The 20,591-nt window shown below is 46.9% G+C and overlaps 2 protein-coding genes across 5 annotated transcripts in view; both read right to left on the minus strand.

Moving 5' to 3' along the window:
* TLK2 (tousled like kinase 2) overlaps positions 1-3,037 on the minus strand; it is a 37,402-nt gene extending 34,365 nt beyond the window's left edge. For 2 of the 4 annotated variants that reach the window (XM_033169013.1, XM_033169009.1), the window contains exon 1: positions 1,578-1,601. The gene's annotated coding sequence lies outside the window, so the exon portion shown is untranslated. Of the gene's footprint in view, positions 1-1,577; positions 1,602-2,163; positions 2,183-2,613 lie in introns of those variants that run through there. The other 2 variants (XM_033169010.1, XM_033169012.1) reach the window with 2 other exon arrangements.
* A 4,177-nt stretch (positions 3,038-7,214) lies between these two features.
* Positions 7,215-19,686, minus strand: LOC117058797 (tRNA N(3)-methylcytidine methyltransferase METTL2-like). Its single transcript, XM_033170165.1, has 9 exons — positions 19,561-19,686; positions 18,345-18,436; positions 17,190-17,563; positions 16,079-16,128; positions 13,937-13,997; positions 12,197-12,336; positions 11,215-11,321; positions 9,617-9,682; positions 7,215-7,995 (listed from the first exon to the last, which is right to left on the minus strand). Exons 1-9 carry the CDS (start codon positions 19,650-19,652, stop codon positions 7,802-7,804), a joined length of 1,176 nt encoding a protein of 391 aa, XP_033026056.1. The 5' UTR covers positions 19,653-19,686; the 3' UTR covers positions 7,215-7,801.
* Between the last annotated feature and the right edge of the window lie 905 nt (positions 19,687-20,591).

Raw genomic sequence — 20,591 nt, forward strand, 5'->3', positions numbered from 1 at the left:
CATGCTTAGAAGGAACATTCCTGAAGACCACCAATTCCCTTTAGAAAGAGGAAGGGTGGGAAACCAGCTACAGTACTGACTTCACATCAGTTGTTCTGTTTGCTCTCCCTTTTGTCCCCAATATCACTTTTCTAGAAGACTGCAGCAGAAGAAAAAGCATCAAGTGGAATTTTTAAAAATCACTTGTCAGGGAGTTTTTAACAGCAGCCAGGATACATAAAGGACTGCTTTCTCCTGCTTTTGGGGAGACTCTCTTCTGAATCCTGCCAACATCACAGTTGTGTTTGGCAGGGATACAGCTGCACCCAGATTTTGAAACTCCCTTCCCAGGGAACCTCACTTCCCAATCTCTCTTTAGCATTTTATTTGCTATCTGTTTATCTGCTGCCTCCTTTTAGCTGTTCAATAGTCTTGTTATCATGCTATCAACCACTGAAATATTTTAAAATGTAAAGGCTAATATATTTATAGCGAGGTTGTGGAACCTATGGCCTTCCAGATATTGTTGCACTACAACTTCCATCATCTCTAACTACTGGCTAGGGCTGATGGACAACTCCACTGAAGTCCAACAACATATAGACGGCCACAGGTTCCCCATCCTTGACTTATAACAAATAAATAAGATGGCAGTGCTGTAGTGTTACTGGTGATAGTCTGAAGAACATGTCAACAATATGACCATACGGCTACAACCTCAGCCACACTTTACTTTGAAATATACATATCAGTGCAAGTGATGGGACGTCCAAATAGGCTTATTTTTCATCATAGTATCTATTAGAAGGAAGAAAATTGTTCTAATTGAGTATGCTTACAAACATTCCGAAATCTCCCAACAAGGCTTCTAAAACAACTCAATAAGCTACAAAGGAACCAGCTGGGAAGATAATGAAGCATTCATAATTATTAAAAGCATTCAAGTTTAAAGCAGCCACACAAAGGTGGGTTTGTCACCTCAGGGACCTCTGAACCCCTAAAGTGGGCGGGCATCTGAGAAAGGCATTTGTGCATGTTTTAAACAGACTTCTGATCACTTTCCCTCAAGGCATGTTAAATTCCCTGAAGTGGGAATTGAGCATCTCTCAAGCATGATGATAAAGCAAACAAACTGTTCAGTTTCATGGCATTATATGAAATAATAAATGAATACATAATGTCCCTCAATTAAGTGTGTCCCCCCCTCTGACTTCTACTTCTTGCTATTCCAGCGAACACATTTATTTCACTTTGTAACCTCCAATCCCGCTCGCTTTATCCTTGACTTCTCAAGAGATGGCCCTACAGCTTAGGACCCCAGACCACCACCTTGTTGGAATTTACAATGGTTAAAACAGGAGCCAATGACTCTCCCCACCCGCTGCATAAGTGTTCTCCACCCAGGCAAGTGACACCCAGGCAAGCATCCATCCTCTTACTCCAAGCCTACCCACTTGTACTTATGGGATAGGGACCACCTCTCTTACTCCAATGGGGAGTGACAGAACAGCACCCCTTTCCCCTCCTGATTAACCCCTGCTAACCTATTAACCCCCCTCATTTTATTTTTATTTTTAAAAAGCAGTAACAACCCCTACCCACACTTCCAGCTGTGGTGACTCCCACCCGTGGAGGCCTGCCGTCCCCAGAGGCCGCTGACATCTCACTCTCCCTTTGACCGGAAAACAAAACAATCCCCTCACAACTAGGCCCAAGGAGGCTCGGCACCTGAGACCTCTAGGCCCGGCAACCCACCCACCCACCCCACCGCGCCCCGTTCACTGACACGGGTGGGCGCGACCCCCTCCCAACCACGGAAAGTTACCAAGGCAACGGAGCCCCCCCAGCACGCGAGAGGGAGGGAGGGAGGGAGGCTCTTCCGCCCCCCCTCCCCAACCGACCAGAACGTTCCCATAGCAACAGCCCGGGCGCGCTCGCCCCCCCCCCAGCAACTCGCCCTTATTTTAAGCCCCCACCGAGCTTGCAACTTCTAATTAGGCAACGTAGGCCAGTCTCGAGGCCTACACGAGAGAACGGCCACCACGCGCGTTACCTCCCCCCCCCCAAAAAACCCACACGTCGCCCCAATTAAAACAACCTCACAGTACTATGAGGGGGTCTCCCCCCTCCCACACACCCCAGGGCCTACACGGGCATGTATGGGTCCATCCCCCACAACGTTACCATAGTAACCCGGGCCCCTTTCCCGAGGTTGGGACACGGGGGGGCCGCACTCGCCCATCCTCCGCGGCGTTGCTATAGCAACCGATAGGACGGGGGGGGGAGGCGAGGCCTACACAGACTGTGGACCCCCCCCCCCCAAAAAATGTCACCAAGTGTAACGACAACGGAGCTGGGGGTGAAGGAGAAGCCCCAGCTGCAAGGCCTACCTACCCCTCCCTCGGAAGGCGCTGCCGCCGCCGCAGCTACGGAGGGACGCGCACCTCTTCCCCGACCCTCCTTAGGCCTACCCAGGGGAAGGCCGGCCTGTTCGCCTGCTCTCCCGCTCGCCTGCCGGCCACGGCCTGCATGGAAGGGCGGCGGGGGAGAAGCGAGCCTCTCTCTTCCCACAGCGCCCGTCCGCAACGTGGGGCCGAGGCAAGGGATGCCCGGGACGCGCGGTCTCTCTCTCACCTGTGGCGGCGGCTCGGCTGGGCTTCGCTCCTGGGCCAGCCGGTTGGTTGGTTGCAGGGCCCTTTTTTGCCCCAAGGAGAAGACGGGGAGATGGAGAAGGAGGGATCACCGGAGGAAGGTGGCGGTGGGAGAGCAGCTGCTCCTCCTGCGCCCTCTCGGCGGAGACCGAGAAGGGAGAGAAGCGAGCAGGCAGGCCGTAAAATCCCCGGCCTCGCGTAGGCTCCCCGCCCGGCAAAGGTAGCCTCGTTCCCGAGAGGGTTGGGGCTCTCCTCCTCCTCCTCCTCTTTTTCCCCCGAGGAAGGGATTAGGAATGGGTGGGTGGGAGAGGGGGGGCGTTTACCCAAAAAAATGCTATTTAGGTGGGGGGGTTGGTTGCAAGTTGCGATCAATGGGGGCGGGGCAGCCCCCCCACATTTCACTTTTTCTCCCCCCCCCAGCTTTCGCCTATACACCCCCTTCTCCCCCCGCCCCCCTTTACTTAGGCTTATTTTTTTTTAAGCCCAGCCCCCGGATCGATTGGTGCAAGGAGAAGAGGTGTGGGGGGGGGGAACCACTTGTGAAAGCACGTGTTGTCTCGCGAGATTTGCACGGGTAAGAGGTTGGTGTGCGGGTGCGCGGTGCGCGAGGTGGGGCGGGGGGGGGGGTTGAGTCGGTGGTGGTGAGAAAAAGGTTGGGGGAAGGGGAGAGGTCAGTGCAAGGAGGTGCTAAAAACCTCGGGGTGGGGCGATGGGAGGGCCCGGGCTGCATTGCATTGCATTGCATTGCATTGCATGTGGCTTTTTAAATTTTATTTAACCGTGCCTTGTTTGCAGGCACGAGGTTAAGCGGGGCATTTGCCAAAGGCGGATGGACACACACACACACACACACACACACACACACACACACACACACACACACACACACACACCCGTGGGGATTGTTGCAGAATCCAGGACGGTGTCCGGCCTTACAGGTGGAAAAAAATTGCTGAGTCAGAGCTTTCATCAAGAGCGAGTGCCTGGAAAGGGGGGGGATCATGGCATGGAGACTTCTTTCTTTCTTGGGGGTCGCAGCAAAACGAAGAATGGACCCATATACTGGGCGAGGGGGTGGTGGGGTACACACAGAGGAAGGGGTTTAGACTGTCATTCAAGAGGGGGGCGTGGTCGCCTTTGTATAATAGGGACTTAAGGTAGGTGGGTATTTTCTGCATTGTGGTCAGGTGCAGGCGGTGGGTTTGTCTCGAATGGGATCGGGGCTCTTTGTCTCGGGGTGTTACTTACAGAAAGGCGGGGGGGGGGCTTTTGCGCTTGGGAAGCTTAAAGGGGATATATATATACACAGCTCAACCAGTGTTTTTTTCATCAGTTGCATTGCGGGAGGAAGTTGAAGCGGTTGGGCTGATTTGGGAGCATGTGGGGGATTTCATGATCCGGAGGAGAGAATGTGAGTGTACAAAAGGCACGAGGTGGTTAGTAGTTCGTTGGCAACAGTCCTATACATGATGTATCTCAAAAGCCGATCAATGGAGGTTGCTCCCAGGTAAGTGGGTACAGGATTAGTTGGGAGATGGATGGATGTTTTGCCTTGGGAAGTGGCAGGGAAAGGTGGAGGTATTGGGGGTCAGGCGAACCTTGGCAAGTGGGGTGAGGACAGGTAGAGGGGGGAAATGCAACATGGGGAAAAACCAGGTTGAATCACAAGCAGGCATGTGGAGGTGCTGGGGTATATTTCAGAGGACAAGGGTTTGTGTGTGTGGCTTCTTCCATTTGCCGGATCCAGAAGGCCCAACAATGTAAGACAAGGTTAATTCGTGGGATTCAGATATAATTGTGAAACAGTGTCTTCTTTAAAGCTATTGCTTAGCTAATGCAGGGGTGGGGAATGCCCAGTCCTCCCCACTTAACCTGAGGCCATTTTGGCCAAGCCACACCCACGTTGGTATTTGTTGGCACCTGTCCAAGATTGTGTCAAATGGTGCTTTCAATGGGGCTTCTGAAGACTCCAAGGGGGGGGGGGTCACCTGATGTCATTGCCCACCTGTCAAACTTTGCCCATCAGGGGTTAGGGAAGATAACAATCTGGTCCTTAAGGGTTGAAAGGTTCCCACACCTGAGCTAATGGAGGAATTCACACAGCGCTAAGTTTGTGTCATGGACTGGCTTGGATGCAGAGGAGGAGAGACCAGCTGGGGAACCCCCAAAGGACCCCTCAGGGGAAGAAGGCTGAGGGCCAGGGGATTGGTGGTGGGATAATGATGAGTGGCGAGAGGAAGAATAGGGAACAGACTGGGAGGAGATGGTGTCAGAAGCTGAAGAGGCAACAGGGTTTAGTGAGCAGGAAGAGGCTGGGGCAGAAAGCAGTCCAGAACCAGTGGCAGAAGAGGCGGCTAGAGAGGAGGGAGAGGCAGAGATGAGGCAGGCTGCTGAAAAAGCCAGGGGTCTCCCCCTTCTGCTGCGACTAGCTCCCCTCTCCCCAGTCTACCAGAACATGCAGAGAAACGAAGACAGAGCAACGAGAGACAATACGAAGGAGCCTGAGATTGCTTGGGAAGGACCCGGGAAAGGAGACTTGTGGAGCTGTGGGGACCTCAAAACAGACTCATTGGGGCAAGATCTGGGGAGAGTTGCTGTGCTCGCTAGGCCTCATCTCTGAGCTTGTTTTGTTTCTTTGAATAAAGAGAGTTAACTTCACCAACACTGTGTGAGTTATTGCTGACCAGCTCATGGCACGCCCCCTGAGAATATGTGCAAGAACAGTCATCTCCTCTAATGCAGACAGAAAGAGGGCACAAGCGTTTCTTTTACGTTTTCAGCTAACCATTGTTACCCATTTGGAGTCACATTAAGCCACAGTATATTTGTGGAAGGAATGACTAGGTGAGCCTATAGCTTATCTCTCTCCTGGTATGGCGGTTAACAGCCTTTATTTCTGTTTTTGATTAACCAGTTTCAATATCTTAATAAATTTCACAGACTATGGTTAATCTTTAGTTTGCTTGAAAAAAAGTCAACTTCAAATAATGGACTATGAAAATTGCTTCTTTAAACCAGTGTTTTTCAACCACTGTTCCGAGGCACACTAGTGTGCCGTGAGATGTTGCCTGGTGTGCCATGGGAAAAATTGAAAAATTACTTTATATATAGTCAATATAGGCACAGAGTTAATTTTTTTAACATTTTCTAATGGTGGTGTGCCTCGTGATTTTTTTCATGAAACAAGTGTGCCTTTGTCCAAAAAAGGTTGAAAAACACTGCTTTAAACCATAATTAAAACTAGCCACAGTTTAGGGTTCAGACATAACGCTAAAATGCTGTCAATAAACAACAGAAACATAATTTTCTAAACTCCTCACAAACACGTGGAAATAAAAGAGGGCAAGGATAGTTAACAAGTCAATTATTCCACTAGGATAACTCCCATAAGAGTAAACCATGGTTTATTGTGACATCTGACCCATGGTCACTTTGTTGAGAGGCAAGTGGGAAGAGCACAAGCCTGAATCTTGCATACAGAACAGCAAACCATGTTTAAAGACAAACTCTTTAGTGGAACCTGCTCACAAAATTGTTCATTTGGGGTCAAAAAGCCAGCATTTGAAGCTGATGTTGCAAACCATAGTTTAGGCAAGCCGTGGTTTACTGTGTTGTCTGAATTCACAGAACCAAAGTTATAGAGAAGTTCCCATCAAGTATTGGCTTTACGTACTATGGAGACATGAGTGAATTTATGAAGTGTCCAAAGGAAATGGAAAGCAGATAAGCAGTTCAAAACTCTTAGTTTACCTGTTGTACAGCTGCAGGTGCAATCCAAAAGTAGGGCTTTAACTGGCCAGAACGATTTTTCATTACAGTTTTATTCCTTCTTTTTCACAAGCAGGTGATCAGAGAATCTGCTTGCATTTAAAAAACTAACTTCATTCCCTGTTATATGTGAATGCGGTAAACTCTGGTTAGTTGAAGTTATGATTAGTGAATAAGCCAGCGTTATAAACCACATTTCCACCTTGCATGTTTGCACTAAGCAGTAGGCTAATACAGTTACTCCAAGTTCAGCCAGAATTGGAAGCTGTAGATAGATTAAAAGGCAGACACTTTTTACTTTGCCGCCACAGCACAGAAGAGGATGGGGTCAATGCAGACATCTGAGGCTCACTCATGAAACCAACCTTGTGTCCCTCAGCCAGTGGTCTCCAACTCACATCATCCCTGATCACTGGCTACGGCTGATGGGAGTTGGGAATCCAATATCTGGATGGCACAACACTGGCTGCCCCTGGTGTAATGCTAAATCATAGTTTCATATGCAAAATCTTTAATTTTTTAAAGCTTATTTTCACAAGTCAGGTTCAGTTTTAGAGATTACACAGGCAGGCTTTAACATGTTCTGTTTGCATTAAGTTCAGAATTGTTTTAAATATACTATAATTTAACTTTATAAAATTTGGTGGCTGGAGAGGGTTGTTCCATTTTTTTTTCTAGTGTGCTTGTTGACCATCAGCGAGGGTGATGCAGTAACAATCACTTATGCCAGTGAATATTTGTTAAAACAACTTGAAATTATCCTAGAAACCTGCAAGATTCCCAGTACACTTAGACACTTCCCCACCCCACTATATTGTAGGTATAAGAAGTCGTGGTTATCATAAACTCCTTGAAGCAGTCAGAAATTGATGCAATGCTCTGAAACCCATGTCGATCTTGTTTAGATTTAGTTAAACATCCAGACCTGCATACATGGGAGACCTTGGTCTGTTGCATGTTCCTGCATCTGAGGAACGTTTGTTCAGCTCTGAAACGAAGAGCTGACCATTTGGCAAGGGAATTCCTGCTCAAGTAAGTGGCCAGAAGCAGCCCCTCCAGCTAGGACTGTGCAGGAGAAGGAGGCACCATCAAAACCAAGGAGTGCTGTTTTTGCAGGAATAAACCCATCTGATTCAGAAAGGAGGCCAAGGAACTGTGAGACCCCAGGGACGAGCCTGTGAGCCACAAAGTTGCATTACAGTTAACTGCAGGTACTTGGCATCTCAAGAAGGTTCTCCCCACCCACCCTGCAAATTTAAATTTTTTGCTCTGTATTGAGGCTGGTGCCGGTAAACTTTGTTCCTCTAACACAAGCACCACGCAGTCCTGTTTGCTGTACTAAGTCTGCAGTGAGTTCCCCAGCATAATGGGGGCAGCCGCCCAGGGGAGAGGTCCGAGTCTCGCTACGTGCAACCACTAGGATGAAAGCCGCTCCTTTCTCCTAGAGATTCCTTGTCGCCCTTTGGCTTGCGATATTTACACTGGATCCAGACTCTGTACATGGTAATTTGTTTCCCTCTGTTCACTTGGAGGCGGCGGTCCACAATGTTCTGGGCTTTCTCCAAGCCTGCTGTGGAGAACAGCAAATCCAGCTCATCTAAGGGACATAGGAAAGAAATGCGATTTTAAAGTATACCGCCGCAAGGCTGGTTTGCAATGAAGATGGGGAAAAAAAACACAAGGTAACGACAACAAATAGCAATAAAACCAGTGATTTAATCTTTCAAAGAGACCGAAAGAGTAAAAAAGGCCTTGCCGCCCATCAAACTGAGCAGTGGCAAGGATAGATGAATACCTCTTGGAAGAAGGAAATCGTCAAGCAAGGAAAGGATTGGATGATAATTTTGGTGGGACTACGGCATTAATTTGGACCTTATATAAACATGAACTAAGGATACAATACATCCTCTTGTGCCTCATGGCATATCGCGGCAAGATGTATTGGGGTATTAATTGTTCTCCTCAGTCCATCATATGACACTGGTCCTGAAAGACCTACATTAGCTCCAAGTACGTTTCTGAAAGTGTTGGTGCTGACCTTTAAAAGCCCTAAACGGCCTCGGCCCAGTATACCTGAAGGAGCGTCTCCACCCCCATCGTTCAGCCAGGACACTGAGGTCCAGCGCCGAGGGCCTTCTGGCGGTTCCCTCACTGCGAGAAGCGAAGTTACAGGGAACAGGGCCTTCTTGGTAGTGGCGCCCGCCCTGTGGAATGCCCTCCCATCAGATGTCAAGGAAATAACTATCTGACTTTTAGAAGACATCTGAAGGCAGCCCTGTTTAGGGAAGTTTTTAATGTTTTATGTTTTATCGTGTTTTTAATATTCTGCTGGGAGCCGCCCAGAGTGGCGGGGTATAAATAAATTATTATTATTAATTATTACCATCACCATTATCATTATTTGTCATAATAGCTGTAAAAGGATTTTTTTTTTAATGTTGTCAGGCAAGCTTATATGGCAAAAGGCAACGTGTGACATAATTCTGATTCCAGGCCACAAACGGCACCATGAATTGAGCCCAGAAATAAAAGATAAGTATAATGTGATTTCGTTGACTGGTTCCAGTCTGAACACTGGCAGGTATAAATTAATATTTTATCTGGAAGAGAAATGCAGAATTAAAAGACCCTCTGGTGCGGCCGCCTCCTGCAAGACAGGACCGGCGACAACAAACCTCCACCCTCTCTACGCCCGTTCAGACAGAGATTCCATGCAGAAATAACTTAAGAACCCTGTACGCATTGATACAAGTGTTTGAAATACCCTCACCGCTCGGTGGCAACAAATCGTGTTTTGCCTGAACCATAGCTTTCCCAATTCAGAGGCCACAGAAACCCAGGAACGGTGATATGGAAAATGGGAGCCTGCAGCATTTTCCAAACAACCAAACAGTATACTTTGGCTATGGCATCTGAATCGAGCCCATGTAAGTCTTGAGTCTTTTTTTTAAATTGCATTGCCAGGGTTTTTGCTTTCAAATAAATTGGTGTGCAGTTCTCGGGATCACTGCTCCACATGTGTTGAAAGGCCGCAATGGAAATGGCCCAGGAGCATCATGTAATCAATCCATCCCGGCGTCATTTCTTCTCCCTGCCACCTGAACTAAAATATCATTTCTTGCCTGCCTTGGGCCAGAGACCAAGCCGTGCTGCTTCAGCCTTTAAATCAGTGACCGCCAATTGATTAGAGTGTGTGGTAGGACCTGCAAGTTAGTTACCTTGTGTGAAAAAATAAACTCTGGTGCCATCTCCTCTCACGTAGAAGTTATCAGCCAGACACTGACCTAAAAGAAAGGAATGAGAATTTTGACTGTGTCAGGGAACTGCCTCCTGGCCCGCTGAGGGGAATGGAGGGTCCGTTAGCATACAGAGAGCCCCAACGCCAATTCAGCAGCAGCACCTCTTCCAGTGGGGAGGAGAGGGAAGGAACCAGCCAGGCGGGGAGGGGGCTTAGGGATGCCACTGAGAGCCCCAGCGCCTCTTCTAGCCAGGAGCCACAAGCAGGGAGCCTGGGGGGCGGGGGAGAGGGCTTGGGGATGTTGCTGAGACCCTGCGCTCACCTCGCCCAGCTGGTCAGGAGGGAGGCACACCATTTCTGGCACCCCAGTTGCACAGAGGGGTGAAACGCAAGGAGGGTAGGAGGAGACTTGGGGTGCCAAAGTTATTATGCTGGAGGAGAAGCCGGAAGGGGCCACTCCCGGATTCTGCCAGCGACTGAGACAGACATGCTTTTTGTAGCTCTGCACTGTAAATAGTTTGCAAATAAGACTGCAAAAGACTGTTTGGGCTCCTGCTTCACGCGAACCTTACAGACTGCAACTCGGTTCACTCTTAATTGCTGCCGCCACCTCCTCCAAAATACAGTGATGACAGCGATAAACTATCAATGGCGAAGAGGCTGATAAAGAAATCTACCATCTTCGGTTAATAACCAGGCACCTGCACGGAGAGATGTGGTTCTGCAAATCAGCAGGTTGCAAAATGTTCAGAAAGAAAAAGAAAAAGGCCTGGCTAGGTGTACATCAATTATGGTTGGTGCCCTGGCTGAAAGGGGGCAAGCCCAACCTGTACTTTGCTCCCCAACATGCTCACGAGCCCTAAACAGCTTACCAACACTGAAAATTCAGGGTTTTGCATTCTCCATTTTTGCAGCTGTATTTTTGTGTCGATCCCCCCCTCCTTTAAACGTACAGATGTTTGCAGGCGGCATGTTAAAAACCCCACCGCTGAGCAGCCTTCGCCAGCCCTTTGCTTTTCCTGTTCCTCGTCAATATCAGCAGTTCATCCTCAATATGCTGCAAGGTTTTTAGCTGGGGCAATTAGAATAAGATCCGCTATTTGGCTATTGTTTCAAAAAGCCTTAAATGTATTTTATATAATTGACTTTTTATTTTTATTTTTTGTATATCGTATTGTTGTTTTACTGCTATGGCTGATGGCCGGCGCAAATAAAGATTCATTCATTCATTCATTCATTCATCTCACTGCGGGTACAGCGAGAGCAAACTGGGATATCGCCTGGCTTAAAATTACTTCCTCGTTCTGCTGCGTGGGGATGAAACAAAGTGGGCTTAGAAGCCCAAAAGTTAGCCTGTGTGAAAACAACAACATCCATCGCCGGTCCCCAAAAGCAGAAGTTACGTCTGTCACTCTCTCACAAGCACACGCTCCATTTCTTTCAGCGGCAAGACCGTGTTGGTGTGCCTTAACTTCCCGGTGAAGGCTAGAGGTTTTGTTTCTCAAGTAACCGCTGAGATGCAGAGGGAGCGACTGCTTCCTTTACTAAATGGCAATACTGCCTGTTCCCTCGCCTTACCTTTTTTAAAGCGGAGTTGGGCTAGATCGTAACGGCCATAATCTCGCAATAAAATAATTCCGCCGGGTTTCAGAAGTTTGCTAAGTCTGTTGATTACACACTGCATCCTGTGGGAGAAAAGGAGAGGGGAAACACTCAGCAGCCACTGAAACATTCATCCAGTGCTCTACCAGCTGCACTGGCTCCCGGTGGAGTACAGGGTCAGGTTTAAGGGGCTGGTTTTGACCTTTAAAGCCCTATGCGGCTTAGGACCCTCGTACCTAAGGGACCGCCTCTCCTGGTACGTACCGGGTAGGACCTTAAGGTCCTCAAATAATAACTTTTTGGAGGTCCCGAGCCACAAGGATACTAGGTTGGCTTCAACTAGGGCCAGGGCCTTCTCAGTATTGGCCCCGACTTGGTGGAACCGTCTGTCACAAGAAACCAGGGCCCTGTGGGATTTGGCATCTTTCTGCAGGACCTGCAAGACAGAGCTGTTCTACCTAGCCTTTGGGTTGGTTTCAGTTTAACCCTGAGGTTTCGTTCTTTTGGTGTGATTGGTGGGCTGCTTAGAGGTGAGGCTGCAGTCTAGATTAAATTTTAAATTGTATTTTAATCTGTATTTTAATGAATTGTTTTATGTTTTTGTTGTGATTTTATTGGTGTTAGCTGCCCTGAGCCCGGTTTGGTGGGGAAGGGAGGGGTATAAATAAAATTTTATTGTTGTTGTTGTTGTTGTTGTTGTTGTTGTTGTTGTTGTTGTTGTTAGTAATCTATCAGCTCAGAATAACTAGCCAAAGCAAAATAAAGCTTCCAATAAACTATTTTTCTTGCCCAAATTCAGCATAGTTAACCCATGCACTTACAGGTACTCTAGATTTGCTGCAGTTATATATAAAAAAATGCAACTTTGCAACATATCCCTCCTCCCCCCCAAAACACACACGCTGCTATTGCTATTAGGCAAGCACACACAGCAGCAGCAGCAGAATGACATACATACTTTTCCGGGAGAAGAGCGGAAAGGACGAAGATGAGAACCACAACGTCCACACTTTCGTCTGGCATCGGAAAGGGGGTCCCAGTCTCACAGAGGTCATGGACAAAGGCGAAGCAGCGAGAGGTGTCATATTCTGGATGGCCCTGTATGTTCACACAAGTATTCTTTGAGCACACTTCACGTTCTACCCTCGCCACAACCCTGCGGAACGGATTAAGCCAAGAAACGGCAGCCTGCCCACGTCAACCCTACCTGTCAACAAAGTGCAGTTCAGTTACGTCAGGCTTCCTCAAACTCCTCCCCCCCAGATGTTTTGAGACTACAATTCCCATCATCCCTGACCACTGGTCCTGTTAGCTAAGGGTGCTGGGAATTGCAGTCCCAAACACCTGGAGGGCCGGAGTTTGCCTATGCCTGTGCTAGCTAAGGATCATGGGAGTTGTAGGCCAAAATCATCTGGAGGGCTGAGTTTGAGGAAGCCTGAATGAGGTGGTATGTGGGAGGGAGCACTGTATTTAGGATACATCTGAAAGCTCACCTGTTCTCACTGGCTTTTACCTGAAGGAATATTTATTTGCTGCGTTCTTTGCTGCTCTGTGTCCTGTTTTGAGCTGGGTGTATGCCTGTTTTCTCTATTTATTATCACTGCCACCATCACTTTCATGACTTGAGGAAAGCTTCGATTCTTAAAGGTAGCATACAAAGTCTTTTAAATAAAAAAATTGCTGAATGGAGGTTTTTATCTTGACCATGGGTAGGCAAAGTAAGGCCCGGGGGCCGGGCTGGATGCGGCCCAATCGCCTTCTCAATCCGGCCCGTGGACGGCCCAGGAACCAGCGTGTTTTTACATGAGTAGACTGTGCCCTTTTATTTAAAATGCATCTCTGGGTTATTTGTGGGGCATAGGAATCCGTTCATTATTATTTTCCCCCAAAATATAGTCCACCACCCCCCCACAAGGTCTGAGGGACAGTGGACCGGCCCCCTGCTGAAAAAGTTTGCTGACCCCTGATCTTGATCTTCAAGGCCAAATGTGCAAACCAAACACTCACGCACCCTCCCATCAGATGTCAAGGAAATATCAACTATCTGACTTTTAGAAGACATCTGAAGGCAGCTCTGTTTAGGGAAGTTTTTAATGTTTGATGTTTTATCGCTTTATCATTATTATTATTATTATTATTATTATTCTGTTGGGAGCCGCCAACAGAATAATAATAATAATTATTATTATTCTGTCATCACCACACTGCCCTAATTTCTACATCTGAAACGAAGTATGCATCATATATTAAACTTGCGACACGGTACTTCGTTGAACTGGGAATATTAATTTATGCTCTTGTCATTTTACCTATTTATGATAGAACTGCTTATATGATTTTGTAATATTTTTGTCTATTGCTATCCTCTGTGTTTGTTGCTTTTCTCCCCACTCCGGGATTGAAAGAATGAATAACAGGCTAGAAATACTGCAGATAAAATAAATGAAGACAGCCGCTCCCAGAGGTCAAAAAGGAGGCCTCTACCCAGCTTCTGCAAATGTTCTCCAGCGAGGTCTCTACTCAACAGTTACTAGGCAAAGAGTCAAAGGGCAAAAGGCTTCCTGACATTAGCAACAGAATTGTATTACCGGTAAGTTACAACAGCAAAGGCCAAGTACTTTTGGAAACACAGGGGCATTTCCCACCTAGCCAAGACAATTAAACCACCACCTCTCACTAAGCTTTGTTTTTTTCTTACCTGGACGAGCTCTACCGCTGTTTTGGAGAAGTCACAGCAATATACAAACAGGCCCGGATCGCTGAAACAAACCAGAGAACACAGGTAAGGCAGATAGAACAGGGTACGTATGTGGACTAAGGGGTTAAAAATTACACTGTGCTATGATCTAAACCACAGAGCCTAGGGCTTGCCGATTAGAAGATCGGCGGTTCGAATCCCTGCGACGGGGTGAGCTCCCGTTTCTCGGTCCCTGCTCCTGCCAACCTAGCAGTTCGAAAGCACGTCAAATTGCAAGTAGATAAATAGGTACCACTCCGGTGGGAAGGTAAATGGTGTTTCCGTGCGCTGCTCTGCTTCGCCAGAAGCAGCTTAGTCATGCTGGCCACATGACCCTGAAGCTGTACACCGGCTCCCTCAGCCAATAAAGCAAGATGAGCGCTGCAACCCTAGAGTTGTCTGTGACTGGACCAACGCTCAGGAGTCCCTTTACCTTTACCTTTATGATCTTAAAGAGAATTTTTACAAAATGATGTATCGTTGGTATTTAACTCCTGAGAAATTATTCAGAGTAAACAAAGATGTTTCAAATGCTTGCTGGAAATGCCAAGAACACGGAGGGACATTTTATCACGCTTGGTGGAAATGTAAAAAGGCTAAAAAAAATATTGGATGCGGATACATACATTTTAAAGGTTAATATTCAACCGATGCCAGAACTCGTTTCTTTTAGGGCTAACAGACACATAGTTAGAAAAGGGTTATGGAAGATTACTCCAATATACAATTACAGTGCGAGATTGCTATTTGCAGAAAGACGGAAAGATACAACCCTAGCTACTATAGAAGACTGGCTGATCAAACTATTGGACTTGGATGAGATAGCAAAGTTAACAGGTTTAATTGGAGAAAAATCATTACTGATGTTTGTTAAGGTTCGGAAATTTTTTATGGACTTTTAGCATGAAAGAGAAAATGATCTTATCTGGATTTGAAGACAAAAAAAATGCTGGTTTATGAAAGATAGAATGGTTGGATCATAAGGAATGAATATCATATGTAGCTGCAGGACAGAGAACCAGAAGTCCAAGCAGCGTAAACAAAGCCCCACAGCGCCTTTTTTCTCTTTGGGGCTTCCAAGAGGGTTTTGGTGGGGTTTTTGGTTTTTTTTAAATATACTTTTTCAGGTTTATACATTACACTAATTTTACAATCATTTTGACATTTCAAAACTTGACTTCCTTCCCCCTCTTCCTGTGGTTCCTTAAATTTATTTTTAATATCTTCTGCATATCCAAATTAACTTAATTGGCTCATTTATTCATCTTCTTTAAATATATGCTCTTATGAAACTGCAGGTTATTGCAACAATCCTGCCAATGTTCTTAACATTGTTCTTATAATTTGTTTGTAAATATTCCCTAAACTATTTCCATTCTTTTATTTTTTTTAAATTGTTATCTAGATTTCTTATTCTTCCGGTAAGTTTCACCATTTCTGCATATTCCATAAGTTTTTGTATCCATTCTTCCTTTGCTGGGACTTCTGCTTCTTTCCATTTTGGGGCGAGAAACATTCTTGCCGCTGTGGTCGCATACATGAATAAATTTCTATACAGTTTAGGTCATTCTGTCCCTATAATTCCCAAAAGAAAAGCTTCTGGGTTGTTGTTTTTTTACAAAGGTTATTTTAAACATCCTTTTTATTTCATTATATATCATTTCCCAGTAAGCTTTAACTTTACTACAAGACCACCACCACATATGAAAGAAAGAATCTTCTTTCTCTTTACAAGGGTTTCCTTATGAGCCACGAGAACTCTCTGGCTCTCTCCGGCCATTTCAGGGTTGGAATTGAATTATTTCCCGGCACCATGCGTATGCACAATCATGCGCGAGTAGAACGTGCATGAGTGAGGGGGATGACTGTACCTCAATGTCAAAAATAAACTTTTTCAGGTTTATACATTTCACTAATTTTACAATCATTTTGACATTTCAAAGCAAAAGAAGAAGATGAGGTCACATGTGGGTCATTTTTGCCACGGTGGGAACATTGGAAATCCCAATGAAAGCAACATGAAACAGAACCATTCTATGTCTAAAAAACCCATCCTATTGGTTTGTAAACCTCCGCGTACAATCTGCTTGCTGTCTCTCTTACTTGTTGGTTTGGAGGATGGGGAAAACAGTGTTTCCTGCACCACAGCCCACCTGCCAATAAAGCAAACATAGTGAATATTTCCAGCCATCACAACAAAAGTTTACACCACAATACATTTGTCTTTAAGGTGGCACAAAGATATCTTTCTTTCTTTTTGCTACAACAGACCAGCATAGCTACCGCTCTAGAAATAATTTAATATATTCAAGCCTCTCCTCTTACGCTGTCATTTAATGCCAAGATCAAATATATTTCTCCCTGGGTCAGCGAAGGGGTGAGCTCCCGTTGCTCTGTCCCAGCTCCTGCCCACCTAGCAGTTCAAAGGCATGCCAGTGCAAGTAGATAAATAGGTACCACTGTGGCGGGAAGGTAAACAGCGTTTCCGTGCACTCTGGCACTCGTCACGGTCCTCTGTGTGCCAGTAGCGGTTTAGTCATGCTGGCCACATGACCTGGAAAGCTGTCTGTGGACAAATGCCGGCCCCCTTGGCCTGAAAGCGAGATGAGCACGGCAAGCCTTTGACTGGACTTAACCGTCCAGGGGTCCTTTACCTTTTTTTTACAGGAGGGCTGCCTTGAAATAATGATGGGGCCAGGGCACCATCCCAATCTAAAACAGACTGCCATCAGGCCCCATGACTACACCCTCCTCTCCTCCACACAGGCTTCCTGCCTTTGGGGAATCACTCAGGGACCATATTTGGCTCAGGGGCTGCCAGTTGCAGACTCCTTTAATCCCCCCCCCCACAATTATCTTGAAATTATGCCTCTCAAAACTACAAAACTTTCAGTGAAACTGAAAGGCATCATGGCTGTATGCACAGAAAGGGAAACTCTTCTAACAAAACGGCATCAAAGAAGATTCATATGGCCACCGTTGTCTACTGGCACCCACTAACCAAATAAACATAGAAGCAAAACCTTTCATGTTCACAGCTAATATCTCTACAATAACTACATGGGGGGGGGAATCAATAGCACAGGGTAAACATCACCGTTGAACTCCATCTGTGATCCTCCCCAAAGCCTATTGTTGGGAGGCAGAAAGCTGAGCTAAGTGGAACTATTTGCCCAAGAAAGCATGCTTTGGTTCTGGTTCACTGTGCCGTTACCTCTAGTATTCTGTAAGTAGCATAAGACCCTGGGAAGTCTCTTAGTTTTTGTTCCTCCAGTTTCTGTGCTGCCACTTCTGTTTGCATTTGGTGAGTGAAGTTACAACTATTTATCTCCGAGTCCTGATGCTCCAAGATCCCATTCTCCAGTGAACCAAGTCTATCGCTGCAACACTCCCGAAGGCCTGAGTCTTTTGTGTTTCTCGCAGCAGCAGCAGCAGCCTCAGAGACACACATGACAACCGTACTGGCATTCTGGTTTGGAGCCAGCTCAGGAAATTCGGTGAACAGCCAGTGTCGGTCTTTGAAAAACCCGTTTTCGTGGGTTTTGTAAAAGTCATTCCAATACTTGCTGGCACTGATCTCATAAGCATCTGCAAAGAGAATGGCAGGGGAGAAGTGAGACAAACTCCATTCTAAGTCCTTGACCAGAGAAGAAGAAACTCTCAATGGGTTTTTTTTTTTAAGTTTAGCCAGCTAAATAATTTTTCCTTCAAACTCACTCCAAGGAAGCAAATTCCAGAAGACGTATTTCGCTATGTAATTGTTCCCAGTGACTTAGGTTTCCAAACATTTCATCTCCCCAGGATCCATTCTCATTTAGTAACATCCTATTTGCAAAAACCTCCTCCATGTGATTCATGTGTCACATATTTTTAAAAAAGCAGGCTGTGGGTCTGATTTTAACATCAAAAGGGGTGTGTGGGTGAGGGGAGCCAAAACCCACCCTCCCTACAGTCCATCACGCCAAGCACTTTCCACCTAGCTTGGTTCATTTCTGCTATCAGAGCTAAGCTGAGGAATATGACAGGCTGAGTCACCGATCACGGAGCGCTCAGCTCCCCTTAACTGTTTATACCTTTGGATGCTAAGATCAGATCTGCACCCCACCCCCCAGTTTATGCCTGAAGGGGGAAGACAAATAGGATGGGTTGCCACCATCGTATCTATTTTGACAAAAATACCCAGACCTGTAAAAGCTATTGTTTGCAGTATTAGGTCAAGCCAGTTTCCAGTAGTTGTTGGGAGATAATTTCCTGAAATAAGACACTAATTTGCTCCGCTGACTTCAGTGGGACTTAGTCACACTCCATTTCTTCTGGACTGGCTACAAATATCACCGCCGGAAGAGGTGATATCACACACTAATAATACCTTGCTGATCTTGTGGCACAAACTCTGTGCTGTTCTCTTGGACCTTCGCTTGCGCTGCGGCTTCCTGCTCCTCAGACCATTCCACGTTATCCCTGTGGGCAGGAAAGAAGTATTTATCTGGTTTCGTTAACCCTAGCCACCGGAATCCATCTGTGCCGAGCTAGCCTCGCCTGCAAGTGTACCATTGGCTCCCAGTACGTTTCCGAGTACAATTCAAAGTTTTGGTGCTGACCTTTAAAGCCCTAAACGGCCTCGGCCCTGTATAACTGAAGGAGCATCTCCACCCCCATCGTTCAGCCTGGACACTGAGGTGCAGCTCCGAGGGCCTTCTGGCAGTTCCCTCCCTGCGAGAAGTGAGATTACAGGGAACCATGCAGAGGGCCTTCTAGGTGGTGGTGCCTGCCCTGTGGAATGCCTTCCCATCAGATGTCAAAGAAATAGAGTGGACCTTCCGGATACGAATTAAATTCGTTCAGGGGGTCCACCCACAACCCAAAACGTCCGTAGGCAGAGGTGCTGCTTCTGTGCACGGCGCTCAGAGCGCTTTTGTTCATGCGCGCAGGGCGAAACTCGGAATTATACAGTTCCGAGTTTGCTGCGTTTGTAACCTGAAAGTTACGTATCCAGAGAGGTACGTAACTAGAGGGTCCACTGTAAACAACTATCTGATGTTTAGAAGACATCTGAAGGCAGCCCTGTTTAGGGAAGTTTTTAATGACTGGCGTTTTAATGTATTTTTAACCTTTTGTTGGAAGCCGCCCAGAGTGGCTGGGGAAACCCAGCCAGATGGGCAGGGTAAAAATAAATAACCAAATAACTAACTAGCTATTATTATTATTACTACTACTACTACTACTACTATTATGTACCAGCAGACAAACTGGCCTCAAAGATCTAGGGCAACATAGTCCTGAACAACTATGTTAATCTGGGGGTAGGGGGCTGACAGATTCTGGAATGAAAGACAAGCTTTGCCAACAAAAATTGGAAGGGACCCAAGGGTCATCTAGCATCTGCAGTGCAGGAATCTCAGCTAAAGTATCCATGTCTGATGGCCATGCTTAAAATCCTCCAAGGGAGGAGAGTACACGACCTCTTCTTTCACTGTAAGCTCCACGCGGGCAGGGACCTTCCTCCTTGGTTTTGATGGCAGCTAGATTGGTATAATGCGGAAAAACTCGCACCGCAGTCCTCATTTCCCCCCTCTCCTCCTTACCAGGCGTTGTGCTGGAAGAGGCGAGCCGGATCGGTGAGGAAGCGGTTCCCAAACTGCTTCCTTCTCCTCCCGTCCTGGCTGGGCGCCGCCATAAGCACGAGAGCAATAAAGCAGAGAGGGAAGGAGGGAGGGAACTGAACCCGGAAGCAGACCGCAGTGTGACGCCTCCGAAATTTGCGAAGAATAGGAAAAGACGCGCGGAATGCGCATGCGCGAGGGCAGTCGGGCGGGCCAGTGCCTCCTCCCTCCTCCGCGTTTAATTTTCCCGGCGGCGTGCTTCCTTGTGCGGACCAGAATGAGAACCACCCGGCTCGGTCTAAGCTTCCCGACTCGTAGAGCTAGAAACCACCAGAGTGGCACGTGGAGTGAATGGCGCTTTTCAGTAGATTGTTGTATTTCCCTCCGCCTAGAGGAGGGAAGTCTCTCTGCATAAAAAAAGAGTAACTGAACTGGGTCAAGCCGAAAAAGGTCCAGTATCCCATCTTCTCGCAATGGGTACAGGATTGCAGGCAGCCTTGGGGTGCCTTGCGAGGAAAGCGCAGTCCATTGGCCCTGAGAAATCAGAATGTTTTGTTTGACGTGTAGAACTGTGATTATGCAATCGTAAAAAAAGGCAGGTTGCTACACCTTAAGGCTGCGAAGTTGGGATGGGGAAAGTGGAGGAAGCAAGCAAGATTTCCAGTAATCAGAAGGTACGGCTTCAGTGCCCCGCATTCGTTTGGTGTCCCCTCCACCTTGACTACCACAAGCAGAATAGTTATGCAGCGCCTTGAAGCACAATGAGGTCACTCCCTCCCTCATTGCATTTCAGGTTGTATTTGCATGTTGCTGTACACACCAAGAGAAGGGGTTGAAATGCCTCCACCTGATGCATGCTACCTGCTTGGTATTCCCACACCTGCAGCCCCTGTGAACTATTCATGAAGCTGTCATCTTGTTATGTATTGAGTTGAATAGAATCCAAAATGCAGCAGTCTGATTGGTCCTAGAACAATAGGATCCAGAATGCAGCAGTCCCTGATTGGTCCACA

Source organism: Lacerta agilis, chromosome 14, assembly GCF_009819535.1.
Source record: "Lacerta agilis isolate rLacAgi1 chromosome 14, rLacAgi1.pri, whole genome shotgun sequence".
Classification (NCBI taxonomy): domain Eukaryota; kingdom Metazoa; phylum Chordata; class Lepidosauria; order Squamata; family Lacertidae; genus Lacerta; species Lacerta agilis.

Excerpts from the sequence above, each read along its gene's own strand:
- LOC117058797 (XM_033170165.1), bottom strand. The coding sequence starts at position 19,652 with ATGGCGGCGCCCAGCCAGGACGGGAGGAGAAGGAAGCAGTTTGGGAAC. Across the intron at positions 16,129-17,189 it reads CTACTTACAGAATACTAGAG|GTGGGCTGTGGTGCAGGAAA; the intron begins GTAACGGCACAG and ends CTTTATTGGCAG. Across the intron at positions 9,683-11,214 it reads CCAACTCCGCTTTAAAAAAG|GTCAGTGTCTGGCTGATAAC; the intron begins GTAAGGCGAGGG and ends CCTTTCTTTTAG.